Source organism: Moschus berezovskii, chromosome X (genome assembly GCF_049115385.1).
Source record: "Moschus berezovskii isolate FMDL1 chromosome X, NW_MosBer_1.0, whole genome shotgun sequence".
NCBI lineage: Eukaryota > Metazoa > Chordata > Mammalia > Artiodactyla > Moschidae > Moschus > Moschus berezovskii.
In genome coordinates this window covers 142,692,192-142,714,736 of record NC_142488.1, presented here as the reverse complement: position 1 = coordinate 142,714,736, position 22,545 = coordinate 142,692,192, and the positions used below count along the sequence as shown (strand labels likewise).

The 22,545-nt window shown below is 46.2% G+C and overlaps 1 protein-coding gene across 4 annotated transcripts in view; it reads right to left on the bottom strand.

Moving 5' to 3' along the window:
* MAMLD1 (mastermind like domain containing 1) overlaps positions 1-22,545 on the bottom strand; it is a 126,821-nt gene that overhangs the window by 5,517 nt on the left and 98,759 nt on the right. For 2 of the 4 annotated variants that reach the window (XM_055393634.2, XM_055393635.2), the window contains exon 4: positions 3,733-3,976. The exons of the other annotated variants lie outside the window; for them this stretch is intronic. In XM_055393634.2, the coding sequence (XP_055249609.1) occupies positions 3,733-3,976 (244 nt within the window). The remainder of the gene's footprint in view (positions 1-3,732; positions 3,977-22,545) is intronic. 4 annotated transcript variants of the gene reach the window in all.

The following is a 22,545-nucleotide window of genomic DNA, read 5'->3' as shown; positions in this document are numbered from 1 at the left end:
GGCCCCACAGGAGGCAGCTTCCTTTGTTTTGCAGACAGAGGCCCCCATCCTTTGTTCTCAATCAGTGTGCTCCAAAGATAAGCCCCAAGAAAACAGTTGTTGCCTTTTGACACTGACAATTAGGATCGTTGGAAAATGGAGAAAACAGGAAATGACAAATGTTTTCAGTGACCCGGAGGAAGTGATGGCTGAAAGTGGCTGCTTAGTGATGGACACTCTGAAGGATGGTTACAGAGGAGCTCAGCCAAGCACTGCTTTTCCTAGGACTGCGGGTGGTTGTCATGGCACTCCGGATTGCTGTACAGGTGACACAGATAGGGCAGTGGCAGGTGGGCCCTCTGGGAGCCTAGGTGTGCTTCCCCATGTTGTCCCCGGAAGGAAGGAAGTCTCCCAAAGAACATGGGCCCAGGCTCCTCCTTCCATCCGGCTAAGGGGCCACCCTCAGAGAGGCCTCAGCCAGGATGGTGATCCAGGAAGTCCTGGGACTGCTTTTCTAAGCTTCATGCTAAGGCCAAGGAAGCTCTGGGGCTCTCTTGAGGTGTAGCGCTCCATCCAAGTGTGCAAGGCATAGGTGGGAGAGACAGGCACAAGGCTGGCCCGAACCCCCCACTGCCTCCCAACACAGCAGAACCCAACACACAGCTACCCAGGAGGCCAGGCCACCCTGCAGGCCTCAGCCTTCAGCCACCGTGGGTGGGGGTCTCTTGTGAGCCCCCAAGCAAGCACCTGATACACCCTCTCTCCACTACAGCCCATGAGTGGTTTCATGACAGATTCAACCCTTTCATAAGGCCCACAGACACATTAATTGGATGGGGATTGGACAGAGGCAGAGGGTTGGCAAGACCCCCACGTGGACGCCCACGCTGGCTTCCTGGGCTTCAGGTGGTTTCAGCCTGAAATTACTTGGCCCGTGATCCCCAGGAGGAGTGTGTTCTGACTGGGAAGGGCTTCCAAATGAATAGCTCTGACAGATGAGGGATGGAGTCTAGGGAAGGAAGGGGGGAAGGGAGAGAAAGGGAGAGAGAGGGAGGGAAGGGACAAAGTGGGGGGTGGTGGAGGAGGATAAAGAAGGGCTGTTGTGTGGGGGTTTCTTTTTCCAGCATTGGGGTGCTCCTAACTCCTCCCCAGCAGATGTGCCCCTGAGTGCCACGCACAGAGCAGCCTGCAGGTAGCAGAAGACACGCAGCTCTGTGTTAGAGGCTCAAAGGTTAAGGAGTTCCAGCGTGTGGGCTGCTTTATTCAATACTCCACTACGAAAAGTATCTTCTTTGGTAGCTTTTGGAAGCCAAATTTGGAAATGGCTCACTGACTCTTCTGACTTTTCCTTTGGAATGACAGGAAGACAGCATTCTGCACGGAGATCTGAGTTCTAGGGGCTCCCACAACGGCCCTGGAGGGGGACTTCTCAGACCTGTGGGCCATGAAGATGCTTCCACCCAAAGCCCTGTTTGAAGGGCATGGATGCTCTCAGGCTGACACTGTCCTCAGGCATCCTTCAGACACAACACGGACTGCCCACATTGAATGCAGGCCCGCTTCACAATGTCCTAACTCTCCCTCCTAACTCTTGGAGCCTGTGACTCAGTTTCTCTGGACTGCCTCCAGATGGGAGTGCTGAGGGAACCCCAGAAGCCAAGGCCAAGGCAGGCCATACCTGCCGTTTTTGAAGGCCTCGGCTCTGTGCCCTTCCCTGCCCGGTGGGGGGATGGGGAGGGCAGCCTCACTGACTCTGAGGTCCCCAAAGCAAACTGCTGGATCCTGGGTGGGTAAAGAAGGTTTACCTGGCAGCCCAGTGAGCCCCCTTGCCAGGCAGCTGACAAACACGCCTTGTGGGTCCACCACGGGACCCAGTGGGTCTAACATGGGAGGGGCTCTGTCCCAGCCCTGGGTGGCACTGTGTGTGTCTACCCTCAGGAAGCTTACCATGGAAGGAGAAACCGACAAATAAATCAATCAGAGGAAATCACAACCTCACAACCGAGTGAAGGGATGGGGAGGGGAGGCACGGCAGAAACCCAGGCTCAGGGCTTGGGGCCTGAGGGTCCATGGGAACACGCGGGTGCTAAGACAGGAGAAAGCTGACGGTCTTTCTTTGCCCCTGGGGGCCCCTGGAGCAGGAGTCAGGGACCTCCCCTCAGTGATGGCGCTGTCCTTGGATTGGATCCAATCTGAAGCTGCCATTGGTAACTTCACAAAAATCACTGCTGTTCTAAATGACCGCCAGAGAGCTGGAGGTCGCCTTTTCTCCTCCCCACTTTCTGCCTTTGCAGCTGACTTCTGACTCCAGGAATCTCTCCCGGAAGGGCCAAGCTTCCATGCTGTGAGTGATCTGGCGGCAGAGGAAACAAACGTCTTTGCAGCTCGCCTCTCTTCTCCCCCGGAGGCAAGGGCCTGCGTCCTCCGTCTCACAGAAAGTCTGGCCTTCCTGAGTCTGGGCCGAGCTGTAGGTCCTGCCCCTCCAAGCCTTCCCCCCCACCCCCGCCCCAAGGCAGGCCCAACTTCCACAGCTTAATAATGAGGATCTGAGGGCCAAGATTCTGCCCCGCCCTCCATTGCTGAGTGGAAGGGTTGGCTTTGAAGAGAGATAACATGCTGGGGAAAGGAGTTCTCAACATCAGCTCACTTGGATCTGTCGTTCTTTGCCTTCTGGGGACATGCAACACCAGGGTGGAACTCAGAGACATCCTGAGTGGACAATGTCCCCATTTGTTTTTTGCTAATTCTCTTTCCTTGGCAGTCTTGTGCTGGACAAGCCGAAGAGCACTGTGACTCTGACAGCACATACGAGAAGGGTAAGAAAAGAGAGAGAGAAAAATCGATAGCCCTTGAGTGGAAAGCACTGCTTGTTCCTGCGGGCCAAGGCCTGTGGGGTGGGAGAACAAGGCCATGTGGACAGAAAGAGCATTTCCATTAGAAGCCAGAATCCCAGAGGTCATTTCAGCTGGATGAGCATCCTCTGATCACTCTCTCTCAGCAAATGCTCCTTTCTCTACTTTGCTCTGTAGAGAGGGCTGACGTCCTGCACACACCGATACATCATGCACCAGAACAACAAGTTCATGAGCCAAACAAATGCCTCTGCAACGTCTGCTCGAACACCATCTTGCTGTCATGACCGCTAATGCAACTCCTTAGGATGAGTCAAGCCATTTCTTCCAGAATCTGGAGGATGATGCAAACTCACAGCCTTCTTGGCCAGGCCTGGTTTGGCTTTCTGCCTGCCCTCCTCGAGTGGGGCCATCTGACTTCCCAGTTCGTGAGGTGCACATGAATCCCAGGTGGGGTCACACACACAGCAGATGGCTGGAGAGGCAGCTTCCAAGTGCCCGCCAGCTATGGAGTAGGCAGGCACTGGGTTGGGGCGGGGAGAGATTTGTAGTTCCAAAGGTGCAGGCCCTGTCTGCCTCCAGTTCACAGTCTGGTCACAGGGATAGACAGGCAGGGAAGGAACTAGGGTGCTGGACGGCCAACAGCAGGGATGGAGTAACTGTCCCCGGGGTGATGCCCACTTAGTTTCCCTCTCCTGGCTTGGGTGGTCTCTTTGCCAAAGACTGACTGGGGCGCAGCAGAGAAAGCTCTGGACATCTCTCCTAGGTGCACAGAGCTTTACGGGCTGGGCTGTCACCTCCTCTGTTCCTCCAACAACACTGTGCAGCAGGTGGGCAGGCTGAGCAGGGGACTGTGCCCAGTTGACAGATGAGGAAAGCGAGGCTGGGGGGAGTGACTTACCAACAGCGTCGCAGCTAGGCAGTAGTGGAGCGGGCACCTGCCTCCAGGCCTTCGGATCCCAGCCGCCCCAGGGCGCTGCCTCTGAGGTGCTGTACGAGGAGGTGACTCGGGCCAGCTCATGAGCAAAGGAGCTGCTGGGCAGGAAGGACTCACTCCCCAGGGCCTGGCAGGATGGGGGCTGTTGCCCGAGGCTGACCTGGGGGGGCCTGGCTTTCCCAAGCTTGCAGGCTTTGTCTACATGAGTCTACAACAACCATTGAAGAGTCTGTCAGCGGTGTGGCCACGACTTGCCTCTGAATACTCCTGTCACTGCCCTGACCACCTAGACGGGGGTCATCTGGGGCTTGGATTAGACACACCAACTAGCCTGGGCCAACCAAACACAGCAGCTCTGCGTTCTTAATTGTCTTGGGTCACAGACTCCTCTGAGAAGTCTCTTAAAAGCTATAGTCTCTCTCCACAGAAAAAGCACTTACTTATGCTGGTGTCTCTCCCGTCCCAGCCCACCAACATTTTACATATAATTTCAGGGGTTTTCTGGACCACTTACTACTCATCGATGGGTCTAAGTTAAGGAGACTCTGCCTCCATAAGTCACTGTCTGGTTGGAAATGGGCATCAGGCTAGGTCAGATAGCTGGTTCATCAACAATGCCCAATCCCAATCCGTCCCCATGCTCTGCCCCCCAACAGAGCATACCATTCTACACTGGTCTGCAGGTACATGTGTGTACACGTGCTGAGTAATGTGCACACCCAGGTAGTCAGGCAGCAATCTCCCAGCAGTCCTGAGCTGCAGCCCTCAGGCACTTCACCCTGATGGGGCCCTAAGGATTAGGGACTTTCATGTGGGTGGCATCTCATAATGTTTCAGAAGACAGGGATTTCATCTGAATTGAACATCTGACCCCATTCTTTCAGCCAAAGGCAATTAAAACCCTCACACTTGATATCCATGTCAAAGGAAGCCTCAAGACTCCACGGAGGTGCTGAGGGAACCCTGATCTCCTGCTGAACACCTGGCCACGGGGTACCCAAGACAACCAGGGGGATCCCGCCCTGAGGAGAAGCTCTTTGTATGTGAAGCAGCCTCTTCATTCACATGCTTTTCATACCTGAGCTTCGAGTGATCACCCGTGTCTTATCAAACATCCCAGTAGACAGGGAAATATTTATCTCCCAATCCTCAGCTAAAGAGATGGAGTCAATTCAGTAAACATGACTTAGTGCCTACAGGGGCAATTCTCTGTGATGGATGACAAGACACTAGATATTTGGATGCCTCATCTGAATTGAATTAATGGTAAAAACTTCCACCACTGAACTGATCAAGCATTTGCTACGTACCAGGCACTAAGCCAAGTGCTTTTGATCCTCAGTCTCACTCAACCCTTGAAACAGGTGTATGTGAGGCAGGAACAATTACAGTCCTTATTTTACAATGAGGACACAGAGGCCCAGAGAGGTTAACAAAGTTGCCCAAAGTCACACAGCTAGTAAGTAGCAGAGGAGGATGCAAATGCAGGTTTGCCTGGTTCTCAAGTCTACATGGAGTTTGGCATGCTGCATGCGTGCATGCATGTGTGTGTGTGTGTGATTAGCTTGTCATATGGAAACCAAGTCTGAAATGGAGACACTATTCAAATGTGCCATTAAGAGAAGTACAGGCCAGGTTTTATAAGGGGGCCCCGGGGCAAAATTTTAAGAACAAATTAGGCTCAGATGGTAAAGAATCCACCTGCAATGTGGGAGACCTGGGTTTGATCCCTGGGTTGGGAAGATCTCCTGGAGGAGGGCATGGCAACTCACTCCAATATTCTTGCCTAGAGAATCCCCATGGCAGAGGAGACTGGTGGGCTACAGTCCATGGGGTCACAGAGTCAGAAATGACTGAGTGACTAAGCACACACACAAAGATGGGAATAGGAAGAAAGTCGAACTATTTTGAGAGTTTTAGAGATGACACTCCTCTCCCCAAAGAAATACAAAACCAAAAAACCACATGGAATATGCTTAGCAACTGAACTCAGTACATGTGGGAGAGAAAATGCCTTTGCCATTCTGATGATATACCCACCACGGAGGGCCTGGCACCCCTCTGCTTGGGTGGGTGCATCAGTGCAGAGCCAATCTCACTGACCATCTGCAGCTTTGCTAAGTCAAGCTCCAATTTGTCCTTGAACCAAGGTCATCTGGGACATGAGCAGAAACATCACTCTCTACAATGGACTATTCTTTGTGCCTGCATACTGAGCACCTTGGTAATTTAAAACACTGTTTTATAGCCATGGAAGGGTTTTTGCAATCCTGATAGGCAACTATTCCTAGAGGTCTCATTCTTTGCCCACCAGATGATGACACAGTCGGAAAGCAATGAGCAGGGCTTATTTGTAGGGAACTGAAGCATTGTAAGCTTTTGCTCAGGAGTCCCTGGTAGCTTCATGTGACTGGTAGGATATTAGTGACAGGTCAAGAAGCAAGACTCCTCATCAGCAGGAACATACGCTCCCAGTGCCTTGGTATGGCACATGGAAATTACCATCAGCAGAAGATGCCCCGGCAGTGTGGGCAGTTCTGTTTCAACAGCAGTTTGGAATGGGCCAGCAGCCACCCATTCACGTGGAGCAGAATGGAAGCAGGCACTTGGCAGACCAATAGGATCCTTGGTTAAAAAAAGAAAGATATAAACTAGATGAGATTCAGTCGAGACTCTGACAAGGAGCTTTGTAGCTGATGTTCATGCATCTTCTCTGTTTTATTTACTTTGGCAAAGAAACCTCTGTCCCACACCCTGTTAGCAGGAGGCCCAGGTTCCAAAGAAAAGGTGGTAGGGATGTTTCAACTCCTAGAGATTTCCACACATAAGGTAAACCCATCTCTCTCTTAGGAATCACTGAAAATCTCAGAAAGCAGGTAAGTTCATAACTGGTGGACAATGATTACTACCTCTTGGATTGGCTGGTTCCATGTGATTCCAAATTTCAGAGAATCAGATCCTGGGATGAATACTGATGCTGGTGCCCAATTTCACCGAGCTCACACCCACTGGGCCTCCCATGCTACAGAACACGCTAGAGAACCTGCTGGAAAAAGGTTGTCTCTGGGTCTCTCCAATGGTATGCAGATACTTACAGCCCCAAGCACATCCTGCAAGCTCTGTTATTAGGGTTCTTTGTCCCTGGGCCTCCCAACTTCTTGGCAGCCAGGTCTCCCACCCCATTGTGTCCTGTGTGCTAATCTCCAGTCATACCTATCTCCTTGGAGCTCCCCAGACAGGCTGCCACATGTGTTCAGCCCTCTGTGCTCATGGTCCTTAGGGGTCCTGCATGTCTTTGGAGACCTACCCGGAGATTTCTGCCTCTCTTTTGGAGAAGAAAATGGAAACCCACTTTGGTAATCTTGCCTGGAGAATCCCCATGTACAAGGAGCCTGGTAGGCTACAGTTCATGGGGTTGCACAAAGTCAGACAAGACTGAGCAACTAACATTTTTTGGTCCAGCGCCTATGGCTGAACAGCTCTGACTGACTGAACATCCTTGTTGTGCCAAGTCTTAACCAAAATTAAATCCCTCTGGTGCCCAGACAGTGCCTGACACAGGCAAAGGGTTCAACAAATATTTGGAAAATCCAACCAACTTGACTCTGTTATGAGTTTGCATGATGTCCCCGGCACTTGGGAAATAATAATCTAGTGAAGGCTGTGCTAGCTTCTTTTTGGGATGATCATTAATGATAAACTGAGCCTTGACTCTCATTTTAAGCACATCAACTCATCCCTTTTCAATGCTGTTGGATTAATAAAACCCATCAGCAGAACAGAAAACATAATCACACTGTGGAAATAACATCTGTTAACATATTTATTGGACTAACTGTGCACGTACACATATATTTGAGGCTGTCCTTAGTTTACAAGACAAGGAAGTGGAGATAGGTTTACCCAGGACACACAACGACAAGGTGGGTACAGACCTGGATCTGATTTACAGAGTGACTGAAACCCAAGCATCTGCTGGGTTTGCGAGAACAGGGCTCCTTCTCTGCACATGGAGAGAAGCAGCTGGGTGTCCTTCATCCACACTGGAGTAACTCCATGTTGTTGGCTATTCTGTGACCTCACCAGAGCGCAAATAGGCCCTGGTGAGAGGAGCTCAGATTACGACTAGCCCCCACAGATACTCAGGATGCTTTGCAAGAAGCAGATGACTGCTCTGGCTTTATCAATTACTAACTGGATTAGATCTTGGCCCAGTCTTTGCCATGGAGATCTGAAGGAGGTGCATGTGCATTCGCAAGGTTATAGTTGTTTACTGTAATTCCAGTGGCTTCTAGGAGCTTGTAGATTTCTAGACTTACTCATTCTGAAAGTTTAGGCAACAAATCCTGATCTCCTCCATTTCTTTACTGCCTATGTAAAAGAGGCGAACAGAGAGAGCTCAGGAGGAACTGGAGACTTTGTGCATGTGCTAGAGGCTCTCAGAGGTCAAGATGCCAGTTAAGTCAACAGTAAGATGAATATGCTAAGGTACTAAATGCCATCCAGACAGCCCAAAGAGGGCAAGGCAGACCTGTGGAAGAAGCTGGGTCTTTGGGCAAACTGGTGTCTGTCCCTACATGTCAAAGAGAAGTGACAGGAGACAACTTTGTAAACATGAAGCAGTGCTTTGGGAAACCAGGAAAAGGTAATGTGAGTCAGACTTCTTGGCCTCTTACTTGCCATTACACCACTTGGCCAAATGCAAATGGGATTTCACTGTATTACAAGCATGCATCTACTGATAACACTACAAGAAGTTTTACAACTCTAGCCTGAGATTCTGTAAGGAATACAATCCCAGAAGTTCAACAAGCAGCATGTCCCACAGAATGTTGAGATGGGACTCAGCCTCCCAGAAGGAAAAGAATGTGCTCTTCAATATTGTAGCCCCTGGCCACATGTACAAAAGCATTTCAAGTGTGTCAGGTGCAAATGAAGAACTGAATTCTTAATTGAATTTACTTTTAATTAATCAAAATTTAAAAAGCCACATGTGAATGCTGACAACAGTATGGAGAGTATAGCTCTTTGGCATACTGGCTAAGAGTGCAGGCTCTGGAGAAAGAGGGTCTGGCCTGGGCTTGACTCATGGATTGAACACTTCTTAGCTTCCAGGTCCTTCTATTCCAACATCTTGATCTACTCTTCCTAGAACTAAACATGCTCTAGGCATGGTCTGATCAATAGCTCAGCAGAGCTGTCACTTTTCCTATCTTTTGGTAAAACAGACTAACAACAATAATAAATTACAATGATGATAATAGAAAGATTTGTTGAGCACTGAATCTAAGGAACTGGGTTCAGCCCTTTCTTGGAGTCATTTCAATTAATTAATTCTTAGAACAATCTGAAGAGGGAGGCACTGTTATGATCCCATGGTAAAGATGAGAAAACTGAGGCGCAAAGTGATTAAGCAACTAGCTCAATTGAGGTCACTCGTTAGTAAGTGTCACAGCCTGGCCTAGAACCCAGACCTGTCACACTACAGAGGCCAGGCCCTGAGTTTTGCTTGCTCAAATTGCCCAACTGAAACTTTTCCTAATTCAATATATAAGCAGACCCACAGGAAGAAGATTCTGGAGGGCTGCTACGGTTCCATAGCTGTGCAAGGGCCACTGGGTAGGCTGCTGTGCCACCTGGGTGTTCTTTTCTTTTTATAACAACTGTACCAAGAAATGAGAACTCCAGGTTGAGAGATTTCTGTTTTGATACATGTGGTACAGGGAGTGTGAAATTCACTTGAGAGATTCTGCAAAAAACTCTAGGGTAGCACCAATCCTATCTATTTGCTGGATCTAGGATTGGCTAAAATGGACAGGGTTCAAAATCAATTTCCCTTCCTTAGTCAATCAAGTATTCAGACTTGGCAATTAACCAGTAAGTTCAACTGGTAAACTGCTATTTTGCCTGTGTATTAGTTGCTCAGTTGTGTCCGACTCCTTGTGATCCCATGGACTGTAGCCTGCCAGGCTCCTCTGTCCATGGAATTTTCCAGGCAAGAATAGTGGGGTGGGTTGCCACAACCTTTTCCAGGGGATCTCACTGACCTGGGATTGGACCCAGGTCTCCCGCATTGCAGGCAGTTTCTTGACCATTTAGGGTTTCCCTGATAGCTCAGTTGGTAAAGAATCTGCCTGCAATGTAGGAGACCCCAGTTCTATTCCTGGGTTGGGAAGATCCCCTGGAGAAAGGATAGGCTACCCACTCCAGTATTCTTGGGCTTTCCTGGTAGCTCAGCTGGTAAAGAATCTGCCTGCAGGAGACCTGAGTTCAATCCCTGGGTTGGGAAGATCCCCTGGAGAAGGGAAAGGCTACCCACTCCAGTATTCTGGCCTGGAGAATTACATGGACTGTATAGTCCATGGGGTCACAAAGAGTTGGACATGACTGAGTGACTTTCACTTTCTATACCATTTGAACTACCCAGGAAGCCCATTATTTTGCCTAAGAAAGATAAATGACTCAAGAAGAGGAAAAGGTAAAGTCAATAATGTTTAAATCAATCAAGGAATGAAGGAATAAGCATCTCTACACCTCCCCTAATATACACAACATTACTTTCAATGAATAGGCCTGTGACCTATTAACTCCCTGGGGTAGAGTGTGGGTACTCCTCTGTGTCTCCCACAGTGCCAGACACAGAGCAGGTCTACAATACACTCTGACATTTAGGCTCGCTGTTTTCTGTGGGGCAGTTCTAAGAGATGACCAGAGCTGTGCCCGCTGGCAGTAACAATGGGTAATGGAGGAGGAAGACTGTGTGTTTGTTTGGTCAGGCTATGTGGGCCAATGGGAGTCACCCTAGGAGCAAAGTGAGGTCAAAAGCACTGCTATAAGAAACATCAGGGACTGGGTCAAAGGGTACCAAAACTCTCCGGAGGGCAGAGTCTCTGCAAGCCAGGCTCTGACAGCTTCTGGAAGGTTCCTATTGTCTCATGACGACGAGGGTGATGATGACAACAGCTACCACGTATGAACAAAGGCAATGCACCAGGCACTGAGTGAAACTCCGTACAGTTTTTCTCTCACTTAATCTCCATGGCAACCCTGGACGATGGGTACCATTATTACGCTCATTTTCTAGTTGAGGAAAAGAAGGTTCAGAGAGCAAAGTAACTTGCTCAAAGTCCGAGTCAGAGCTGAAAGCTGAATCTGGGTCTGACCTGCTCCAAAATAAGAACTCTTAATTACAAATACTAAAGAATGCAATGTCTAAAGCATAACCCTTCTGCTTATGCACACCAAATCCTCCTCCCTGCTGCGTAGTATCTCCCCATTGGCTACAGTAAGGCGTGCTGCCAGGCCATGGGGTTCCAAAGAAGCCCTCCAACTAACCACCATATTCAGGCAACTGAGGAAGGGAGTGGCAGGATATCCTCTGGAGCCTTCCGGATTGAGACAGCAGATCTAATGCATGCATCTAAATTCACTCCCTTGCGAAGCCCCACTAAAAGTGCCATAAGAATTCAGTTTGGTGTGGTTTTTAAAGATACAACTTTGCAAGAACAAGGTGAATGCTTCAGGAGACATAGCAGCAGCAGCCTTTCCCAAGCTCTGAAGTAGCTAGACCAGGGTTAACTGACTCCACAGCCCCAGGGAAGCTGAATCACAGGCTGGCAAAGGGAAAGTGAAAAAGCAGCTTGGTCTAAATAGCAGGATGTCAGCAGGCTCGGGAACAGCAGCTCCAGATGGTCTCCAGCACTGGCGGGTGAAGTGGACACGTGTGGCCAACACAATGGGGTAGATGCCTGGATGACCACCCTGCCTCCACATCCCTGGGTATCTGCCTCTCCTCCACACTGGTGGAGGTCTGGCTGACCATTTGTTGCTGAATTCTCTGCTCTACCTTCCATATCCTGCTACCTGGATTAGCTGAGGACTGTCACTTCACCCCACAGAGGCATTGTGTTGACCTCCACCTGGAAACTACAGTGCCTGGAGGTAGGCTGTGGCAAGCAAAGCAAGACAGCACCCCAACCCCTTGGGCCATATTTTTTCTGCCTATCAGGGGTCCTGATGGCGGTGGGCTCTACCCACACTCAGATCCATTGTGCCTTCAGTCACTGACTTCCCTAAGAGGGGAGCAGCTGTTTTTCTGGAAGCCTCTGTTGAATAGTGACACTAGGACCCTTTGTTGCCTATGCAGCTAGACTGTGCTTGCCACTTGGTTCTTCAAAAAAACCTGACTGCTTGTTGAAGACTTCAGTAATACCTAGTGAAACAAATAGAAAAGCAAGAGAACACTGGAAGCACGATAGTGTAGGGGCACACATGGGGCCCACTAGGGGGTTGACAAAGCTCCATTCCTCAGCCTAACCAATGGTCACACAAGTTTTCACTGTGTTGTTGTTCTTCAGTCACTAAGTAGCGTCAGATTCATGGCAACCCCGTGGACTACAGCATGCCAGGCGTCCCTGTCCTCCACTATCTCCTGGAGCTTGCTCAAATACATGTCTATTGAGTCGGTGTTGCCATCCAACCATCTCATCCTTTGTTGTCCCCTTCTCCTCCTGCCCTCAATCTTTCCCAGTATCAGGGCCTCTTCCAGTGAGTTGGCTCTTAGCATCAGGTGGCCAAAGGACTGGAGCTTCAGCTTCAGCATCAGTCTTTCCAATGAATACTCAGGGTTGATTTCCTTTAGGAATGACTGGTTTGATATCCTTACAATCCAAGGGACTCTCAAGAGTCTTCTCCAGTGCCACCGTTTGAAAGCATCAATTCTTTGGCGCTCAGACTTGTCCAACTCTCACATATGTACATAACTACTGGAAAAACCTAGTTTTGACCACACTTTTTCTTTCAATTGTTCATCTAGGCCTTGCACACTTTTCTGTATCTATGCCATATTTCACAATAAAAGGAATAAGTTACATATGCAGCTTGATGCCAGTCATGTGAAATATATATATATTGGCATAGAAAAAAAAATTATGAGCTACTGTGTTCTAGCATGCTAGCAATGGTTATCCCTGGCATATTTATATCTTTTATATTTATGGAGTGTGTGTTAGTCGCTTAGTTGTGTCCGACTCTTTGCGACCTCATAGACTGTAGCCCACCAGGCTCCTCTGTCCACGTGGAGTAGGCTGACACTTCCTTCTCCAGGGGATCTTCCTGACTCAGGGATCGAACCCTGGTCTCCTGCATTGCAGGCAGATTCTTTACCATCTGAGCTATAGGGAAGTCCCTTTATATTTATATATTTTGCTATCTCATGGGGTTTGTGTTGTTGCTGCACTTTTCTGCATTTTCCAAGTTTACTACAAAGAATATATTATTTTGTAATCAAAAGATCTTAAAACATATTGAAAAAAGACAAAGTTCCCATCAAAGATTTATATGTATCATATAGATTTTAAAACAAACAACAAAACCCCCCCAAGACTCATGTAAGTAAAAAATATGGTGTGATGTCAAGGAAACAACTCAAGTTCATGTAAAGGTATCATCCTTTAGAGGTTAAAAAAGTTGCTTTGAAATTTAGGTCTTTTTTTTCTGCTGCCAATCCCAGATCTTTCCAGAGATGTTCCAGTCGCCGTTGAAGAGGATAGGGTCAATACCGTAAGGACCCAGTTCAGCACACTTCAGGGGTAGCCTGGTGAATTCTTGCCAGGAATGCCAACCATTCTGGGGTTCATGATTTGGTCTCTGCCTTCTTTTCCCCAAGATTTTGACCATACAGATACACAAGTAGGTATTCCAATGACAAGTCAGCCTTCCTGCTGTCCCTATCACATAACAACCTATCAGGTTTTCTTCCTTTCCTACTGGCCTGGGAGGGGGCATCCTTCTCTGCTTTCCTTTAACTGAAGGCCTCACCTTCTGTTTTCTTCTGACCTATTCTGTCTCCTTGCAGCTACCTCTGGGAATCAAAAAGGTAAGCACAAGCATAATCTACTACTATGCCTGGACAGACAGATATCCTTTTTGGGGGGCTGCCCTGGGTCTTCATTGCTGTGTGGGCTCTCCAGTTATGAGTAGAGGGCTTAGATGCCCCGAGGCATGTGGGATCCTAGTTCCCTGACCAGAGATGGAATCTGTATCTCCTGTATCTCAAGGTGGATTCTTAACCACTGGACCACCAGGGAAGTTCCCAGATATCTTTTTTGATGTGTGCTCATAGGAAGAGAATGGATTCATTGGTGACATCAAATATAAGCACAGTCTTCAAAGTCAACATCTGCAGGGTATATTTCTAGTCAAGTTTGTATACTTCATCTGTAATAAATAATCTGCCTCCTCTAAATAAAGAAATTGTGGGTTTGGTTCATTACAAATTTATATTCAATAATAGAGAATTAGAACATTGGGGATAAAGAATATACGAACTTCGCATTTCATTCCCTGATTTGGAGCCACCTGCTTGCTTCACAATACAAGTTCATGAGCCCAGAGTCTAAGCTAGGAGTCAAGAGACTAAGGTATTCCTCAGGGCCAGGCATCCCAAGGTCTCACTAGATTTACACACCACAACAGAGGGAAAATGTGGGGCTTTACTCAGACCGGCTCTCTAGGCCCTGCTTGGTGGGGCATGCTGTGAGCTGCAGGGGCTTCCACTGCCTTCCCCCAAATGCTTATCTCCAAATTCTGGGCATGGGAAAATGGGGAAGTGGGCTTCTGTCTGGAGAGAGGAGACCCAGGGTGCCCGGGAAGGTGATACCTAGTTCCCAGGTACCAGGTTTCCCAGAGTGCAAGCAGGAGGAGTGTGAAAGCTTTGGCTGCAGTTGCCAGGGATGCTGAGGCCTCTCTATCAGTGTGTTTGTTTCATGTCAGAATGAGAAGGGCCTGTGGGACTCATCTACACCAGAGGTTCTCAAAGTGGGGTTCCTTGGGCCAGCAGCAACAGCCTCTGGCAACCTGATAGAAATGTATACTTCTGGGTCCCACTCAGACCTAATGAATCAGAGCCCAGGACTTTGTACTATCACAAACCCTCCAGGACACTCAAGAAAGAACTACTGCTTCAATTCAACCCTCTCAGCATACAGAAGAGGAGACTGAGGGCCAGAGAAATAAGGATCCCTTGAGCCAAGGTCCAGCCTTGCTAACTCTATCCAGCATGATGTGACATGGATGCTGGGACAGTGACTCCCATGTGCTGCTTTCCAACTCTCCCTTTCCTATACTTCTGCTCTTATAGCCAGGGTTCCTGGGAACACGAGAAGCTACACTCTGGCCAAACTGAATCCCTTTGGGGAGGAAGAACATATAGGTTTTCAGGAGGATGGAGCATTTCAGGAGGCACATGCAAGGGAAGGAGGGAGGGTATAAATACAGTGACTTAGCCAGCACCTAGTCCTCCTATTCTCTGCAGTTTCCCTTCAGGCAACTTCACTTGCCCTACACTGAACAAGTGCTTGGGGAATATGGCTCCACCCAGGGTTGGAGAGCCATGGAGAGCTACCTATATGAAGCAGCATAGTGGATATGGGACCAACATGGGCCACTGTGCCTGATGTACCAGGGGCTTTCTGGGAAAGATGCTTCTGTGCTCTTCTGACAAAGCTTCTAGAAGCAACTCTCTCTTACGCTCCCCTGGAAGAGGGCAGGAGGGAGCTTGTAGCTCCTGGACTTGCTGAGGGCTACCCGTGTGCCCACAAGGGGGAGCTGGCCTCAGGATGAAGCCAATGCTACAGAAGGCCAGAGAGGCAGCAGGCAGAAAACAGCATCTCTGGGGATACTGCTGAAGTCTGCCCAAGTGCTGGACTTGCACTTATAGGACTCAGTTCCCTTTATCATTTCCTGTGACCTGCAATTCAGTATATCCTAAGCGCTAGCTTGGCCCGTCTGCCCTTCACGAGGTCTGCATTATGCCCTGGGGGACAGCTCATCTCTAACAATGAAGCCTGAGGCCTGTGGAACCCAAATTCCAGCATCCCTCAGCTGTCTGTACAACATGATCCAGCAAACACACTGAATGCGGATCCCAAAATTGCAATCTTGGGTGCTTCACTCACATCTCAAGTGTGGTACTCAAGCTTTTAAATACTTTATTTTGCATTAGTTGCATGTGACCCACATTTTAGTAGCAATAATCTATCTTAAACAAAATTAAGAATTCCTGGATCAAAATCAATTCTGATGCAAACTTGAATATGTATTGTACATTGTGGGTTTCTGTGATGAAAATAATTGACAATCCAAACTGGAATTCATCGATAGTAAATAACCAGTGCTACGTTTGAGTGAGCTCCGGGAGTTGGTGATGGACAGGGAGGCCTGACGTGCTGTGATTCATGGGGTCGCGGAGAGTTGGACACGACTGAGTGACTGAACTGAACTGAACCTCCTAAAAGCAATTATTGGCACTGAACTCCTAAATTTTTAAATCCCTTAAAAAGTTCAAGAACATACCAGAAAGTCGAACTTTGATTTCAGAGGTAATAGCCATACACAAAAAATTAAAAGCCTGTAAGAGGTGTTGTTGACTTGGATGCTGATGGCTCTAGGAGGAGGGTTCATTCTCTTTCTCAATCCCTGGCCCAATATTATTGGTGGGGTAACTACAGAGCTTGGAAGAGCGATACTGACCATTGGTGGCAGAGGAAAGAGCCAGGCAGAGCAGATCTGTAAGATGCTGGATCTCTACGAGTTCTGAGGGAATCGACAGGGTCAATGCCATTGCCAGAGGCTGCCCTTTTCCACCTCGTTCTGCTCCTCTGATCTGTACCAATCTCAAACTTTAGCAGCTAAATACAGCAAGAGTGGGGATCAGGAGATCTTTCTGGAGGGTGACAGGAAGGAATCTCTGTGATGTAATTATTCTACTAAGGAAGACACTTCCAAATAAAAAGTGAATCAAGAAAATAAAAGAAGCTAACAATATAGCTATCAAATGATAAAAAGAAATCAAAATGAAATTCCACTAAGATCATTTCTAATGGGTTTCAAGATTTTTTTTTCTACATGAAACTAGAAAGCGGTATTTGAGAGCTTTGCCTGTTAGCATTTTTGAGCACTCAGCTTTGAAAGTGTTGCCTGGTAGAGGGAAATGTCATGGAGTTGCCCCTACTTATTCCCACTCAAGGAGGGCTGGGGGCCTCCCACACCTTTCAAAGCCTTGTCACAAGGAAATAAATGATCATTACTCAAAATGGCAAATAAGAAGTATTTGCCATTCATCTACTGGCCTTCTGAATTGGCTGGCTTGGCAAATAGTCTTCATATGCCACCCAGATATGGACCTGTAGAGAACTCTGGGTCCCCACAACTCTGCTCAATTCCTCTGCTCAAAACTGGCCAAATATGGTAGCATGCGACAGGAGGAAAAGGTCAGACAGAACCTGCATGCTTAGTTTCAACTCCAAAAATCCCCAAAGCAAAACAAGAGTTGCATTAATTTCTGATGTAGGGTTATGCATCTCTCAGGCCTTTGTGAGCATCTCTTGGACTGCCCACTTCCCTTTTTCCTGTGCATCTAGCTTTCCAACACTGAGTCAAGGTCTATTGGCTATGTGTGAGCCATGGTCCAATTTCTAATCTAACATGAAACTCAAGTAACATTGGGAGAAGGACTAAAGGATGGAAGAAATGGAGAAATGCCACCCTCTGTCTTAGAAGCTGTTATTCCATTGGGAGTCAGGAGCCAAGTAAGACTGCTCAAGGCACTGCATGGGTGCTCAGGACTGCCATGCATGTGGGCCTGGGGTGGAGATGTGATCTCTTTGGACCTTTACATTGCTTTTAGCTTTCAACAACCTCACAGCTTTGGAAGGGAAGGGCTAACAAGATAAGCCCGCATCCAACAACAAAGCAGTGCTTGTCATTGTGGGAATAATTCACAAGATCAAATCAAAAGCTAAACTTTTCTGACTGACTCTTTTGGAATCAGCAGAAACTCTTCCTCTGGGGCTGGGGTAGGGCAGGGGTAGGGCAGGGGAAGGCTGGGTTCACTGCAGGCAGTGTTCTGCCATCTGGTGCCCCCTTCATACTCTAAGTTGCCAGGCTGGAGCATACACACAATGTCACTTTGCCCCATGGGCCCAGGTTGTGGGATTTGACAACTCCCAAAGGACAGAAAGAGACTCAAAGTACAAACACACTCAGGAGAGGTTTCCATAAAGCTGGGGCGATGGAAACAGCTATTAATGGCTATGGGGCTATTAATGGATTTGAGAGAGAGAAGCTGGGGAGGGCACAGGAAGGAGGGACAGTGATGCAGCAGAGACCTTTAGGCACATCCTTTTCTTGCCCACTAGGTCACACCTCTGACCGACAATGCTCCTCTGGCGCCATCCTGCCCTCAGCAACAATGCTAGCTATAGGCATTAGGGCCACAGCTGAATGGGGCAAACCCACTGTGACTCGCCATCTGCCCTAGACAGTTTTTCTATTTTGCAAACTTTTCATTTGCGGTCATAACAGTAGCTGAGTGCTACACTTTCAAATCTGTTTTAGATATGAAGTGGACGGCCTCTCTGTGAGGTGGTCTATATTTTGGGTTTATATTAATAGATATTCATAAGGAGCTACAGTTTAAAGAAAGACAACCCAATGATTTCTGTCTTCTTTATGACTCTTTGAAAACTGGAATCAGATTCCTTTCCTTGTTCTACAGTGACAAATACACAGGCATTTCAATGAAACTCAGTATTAAAAAATTATACACTTCACTTTTAAAACACCTCATTTGGGGCATTCTGACTTCACTGCTTTTCAGGTTTGTTAAGAGAAAACGAACAAACAAAAAGCCAAACAGCAACATCACAGGAGGTTACTGAAAATTGTTTTCTTTCTAGCTTTCATGAGTCAATTGTTAAGCAATTAAAAATTAAGGCTAGTGATTGCCATTGAAGAGGCATCAGAACTCGGGGCGGGGGGCTTTTTGCATTCCTGTAAATTCTGGTGTTGACCTCACTGAGTAATGATTACTCCAGGGGCAAAATGTAATGATGCCTCACTGCAACGTGACATCTCACTCATTCTCCAGGTTCCCACAGAAAAGAAGCTTGATGTTTAAAACATTAGCATTTGATAGGCAGCACATTTAAAATGTCTGCTTTTGGCAATGGGATCATACTTATCAGTAATCACCTTAAATGTCAATGGGTTGAATGCCCCAACCAAAAGACAAAGACTGGCTGAATGGATACAAAAACAAGACCCCAATATATGCTGTCTACAAGAGACCCACCTCAAAACAAGGGATACATATGGACTTAAAAGATATTTCATGCAAATGGAGACCAAAATAAAGCAGGAGCAGCAATACTCATATCACCTAAAACAGACTTTGAAATAAAGGCCATGAAAAAAGACAAAGAAGGACACCACATAATGATCAAAGGATCAATCCAAGAAGAAGATGTAACAGTTGTGATGTACATGCACCCAACATAGGAGCACTGCAATATGTAAGGAAAATGCTAACAAGTATGAAAGGGGAAATTACCAGTAACACAATAATAGTGGGAGACTTTACTACCCCACTCACACCTATGGATAGATCAACTAAACAGAAAATTAGTACGGAAACAAACTTTAAATGATACGATGGACCAGTTATACCTAATTGATATCTATAGGGTATTTTGCTCTAAAACAATGAATTTCAACTTTTTCTCAAGTGCACATGGAACATTCTCTAGGATAGATCACATCCTGGGCCATATAATCTAGCCTTGGTAAATTCAAAAAAATTGAAATCATTCCAAGCATCTTTTCTGATCACAATGCAGTAAGATTAGTTGTCAACTACAGGGGAAAAACCTATTAAAAATACAAACATATGGAGGCTAAACAACACGCTTCTGAATAACCAACAAATCACAGAAGAAATAAAAAAAGAAATCAAAATATGCATAGAAACAAATGAAAATGAAAACAGCAACCTAAACCTATGGGATTCAGTAAAAGCAGTGCTAAGGGGAAGGTTCCTAGCAATACAAGCTTACCTCAAGAAATAAGAGAAAAATCAATAAATAACCTAACTTTATACCTAAAGTAACTAGAAAAAGAAGAAATTAAGAACTCCAGGGTTAGGAGAAGGAAAGAAATCTTAAAAATTAGGGCAGAAATAAATGAAAAAGAAACAAAGGAGACTATAGCAAAAATCAACAAAACTAAAAGCTGGTACTTTGGGAAGATAAATAAAATAGACAAACCAGTAGCCAGACGCATCAAGAAAAAAGTGAGAAGAATCAAATCAACAAAATTAGAAATGAAAATGGAGAGATCACAACAGACAACACAGAAATACAAAGGATCATAAAAGACTACTATGCGCAACTATACGACAATAAAATGGACAACTTGGAAGAAATGAACAAATTCTTAGAAAAGTATAACTTTCCAAAACTGAATCAGGAAGAAATAAAAAAATCTTAACAGACCCATCACAAGCATGGAAATCGAAACTGTAATCAAAAATCTTCCAGCAAACAAAAGTCCAGGTCCAGACGACTTCACAGCTGAATTCTACCAAAAATTTAGAGAATAGCTAACGGTGGCTCAGAGGTTAAAGCGTCTGCCTCCAATGCGGGAGACCCGGGTTCGATCCCTGGCTCGGGAAGATCCCCTGGAGAAGGAAATGGTAACCCACTCCAGTATTCTTGCCTGGAGAATCCCATGGACGGAGAAGCCTGGTAGGCTTCAGTCCACGGGGTCGCAAAGAGTCGGACACGACTGAGCGACTGAACGGGACAGGACGGGAACACCTATCCTACTCAAACTCTTACAGAAAATTGAAGAGGAAAGTAAACTTCCAAATTCATTCTATGAGGCCACCATCACCCTAACACCAAAATCAGACAAAGATGCCACAAAAAAGAAAACTACAGGCCAATATCACTGATGAACATAGATGCAAAAATCCTCAACAATATTCTAGCAAACAGAATCCAACAACATATTAAAAAGATCACACATCATGACCAAGTTGACTTTATCCCAGGAATGCAAAGATTCTTCAATATCTGCAAATCAATCAATGTAATACACCACATTGCTGCTGCTAAGTCGTTTCAGTCATGTCCAACTCTGTGCGACCCCATAGACAGAAGCCCACCAGGCTCCCCCGTCCCTGGGACTCTCCAGGCAAGAACACTGGAGTGGGTTGCCATTTCCTTCTCCAATGTGTGAAAGTGAAAAGTGAAAGTGGAGTCGCTCAGCCATGTCCGACCCTTAGCGACCCCACGGACTGCAGCCTACCAGCCTCCTCCATTCATGGGATTTTCTAGGCAAGAGTACTGGAGTGGCTTGCCATTGCCTTCTCCAAATACACCACATTAACAAACTGAAAAATAAAAACCATATGATTATCTCAATAGATGCAGAGAAAGCCTTTGACAAAATTCAACATCCATTTATGATAAAAACCCTCCAGAAAGCAGGCATAGAAGGAACATACCTCAACATAATAAAAGCCATATATGATAAACCCACAGTAAACATTATCCTCAATGGAGAAAAATTGAAAGCATTTCCCCTTTAGGGAACAAGACAAGGGTGCCCACTCTCACCACTACTATTTAATATAGTTTTGGAAGTTTTAGCCACAGTAATCAGAGAAGAAAAAGAAATAAAAGGAATCCAGATTGGAAAACAAGAAGTAAAACTCTCACTGTTTGCAGATGACATGATCCTCTACACAGAAAACCCTAAAGACACCACCAGAAAATTACTAGAGCTAATCCAATGAATATAGTAAAGTTGCAGAATATAAAGTTAACACACAGAAATCCTTTGCATTCCTATACACTAATACTGAGAAAACAGAAAGAGAAATTAGGGAAACAATTCCATTCACCATTGCAATGAAAAGAATAAAATAGGAATAAATCTACCTAAAGAAACAAAAGACTTATATATATAAAACTATAAAACACTGGTGCAAGAAATCAAAGATGACACAAATAGATGGAGAAATGTACCATTTTCATGGATCAGAGAATCAATATAGTGAAAATGAGTATAATACTCAAAGCAATCTATGGATTCAATGCAATCCCTATCAAGCTACCAACGGTATTTTTCACAGAGCTAGAACAAATAATTTCACAATGTGTATGGACATACAAAAAACCTCGAATGGCCAAAGCAATCTTGAGAAAGAAGAATGGAACTGGGGGAATCAACCTGCCGGACTTGAGACTATACTACAAAGCTTCAGTCATCAAGGCAGTATGGTACTGGCACAAAGACAGAAACATAGATCAATGGAACAAAATAGAAAGCCCAGAGATAAATCCATGCACCTATGGAAACCTTATCTTCAACAAAGGAGGCAAGAATATACAATGGAGAAAAGACAATCTCCTTAACAAGTGGTGCTGGGAAAACTGGTCAACCACTTGGAAAAGAATGAAACTAGAACACTTTCTAACACCATACACAAAAATAAACTCAACATGGATTAAAGATCTAAATGTAAGACCAGAAACTATAAAACTCCTAGAGGAAAGCATAGGCAAAACACTCTCTGACATAAATCATAGCAGGATTGTCTATGACCCACCTCCCAGAGTAATGGAAATAAAAGCAAAAATAAACAAATGGGACCTAATTAAACTTAAAAGCTTTTGCACAATGAAGGGAACTATAGGCAAGGTGAAAAGACAGCCTTCAGAATGGGAGAAAATAATAATAAATGAAGCAAATGATAAACATTAATCTCAAAAATATACAAGCAGCTCATGCAGCTCAATTCCACAAAAATAAATGACCCAATCAAAAAATGGGCCAAAGAACTAAACAGACATTTCTCCAAAGAAGACCTACACATGGCTAACAAACACATGAAAAGATTCTCAACATCACTCATAATCAGAGAAATGCAAA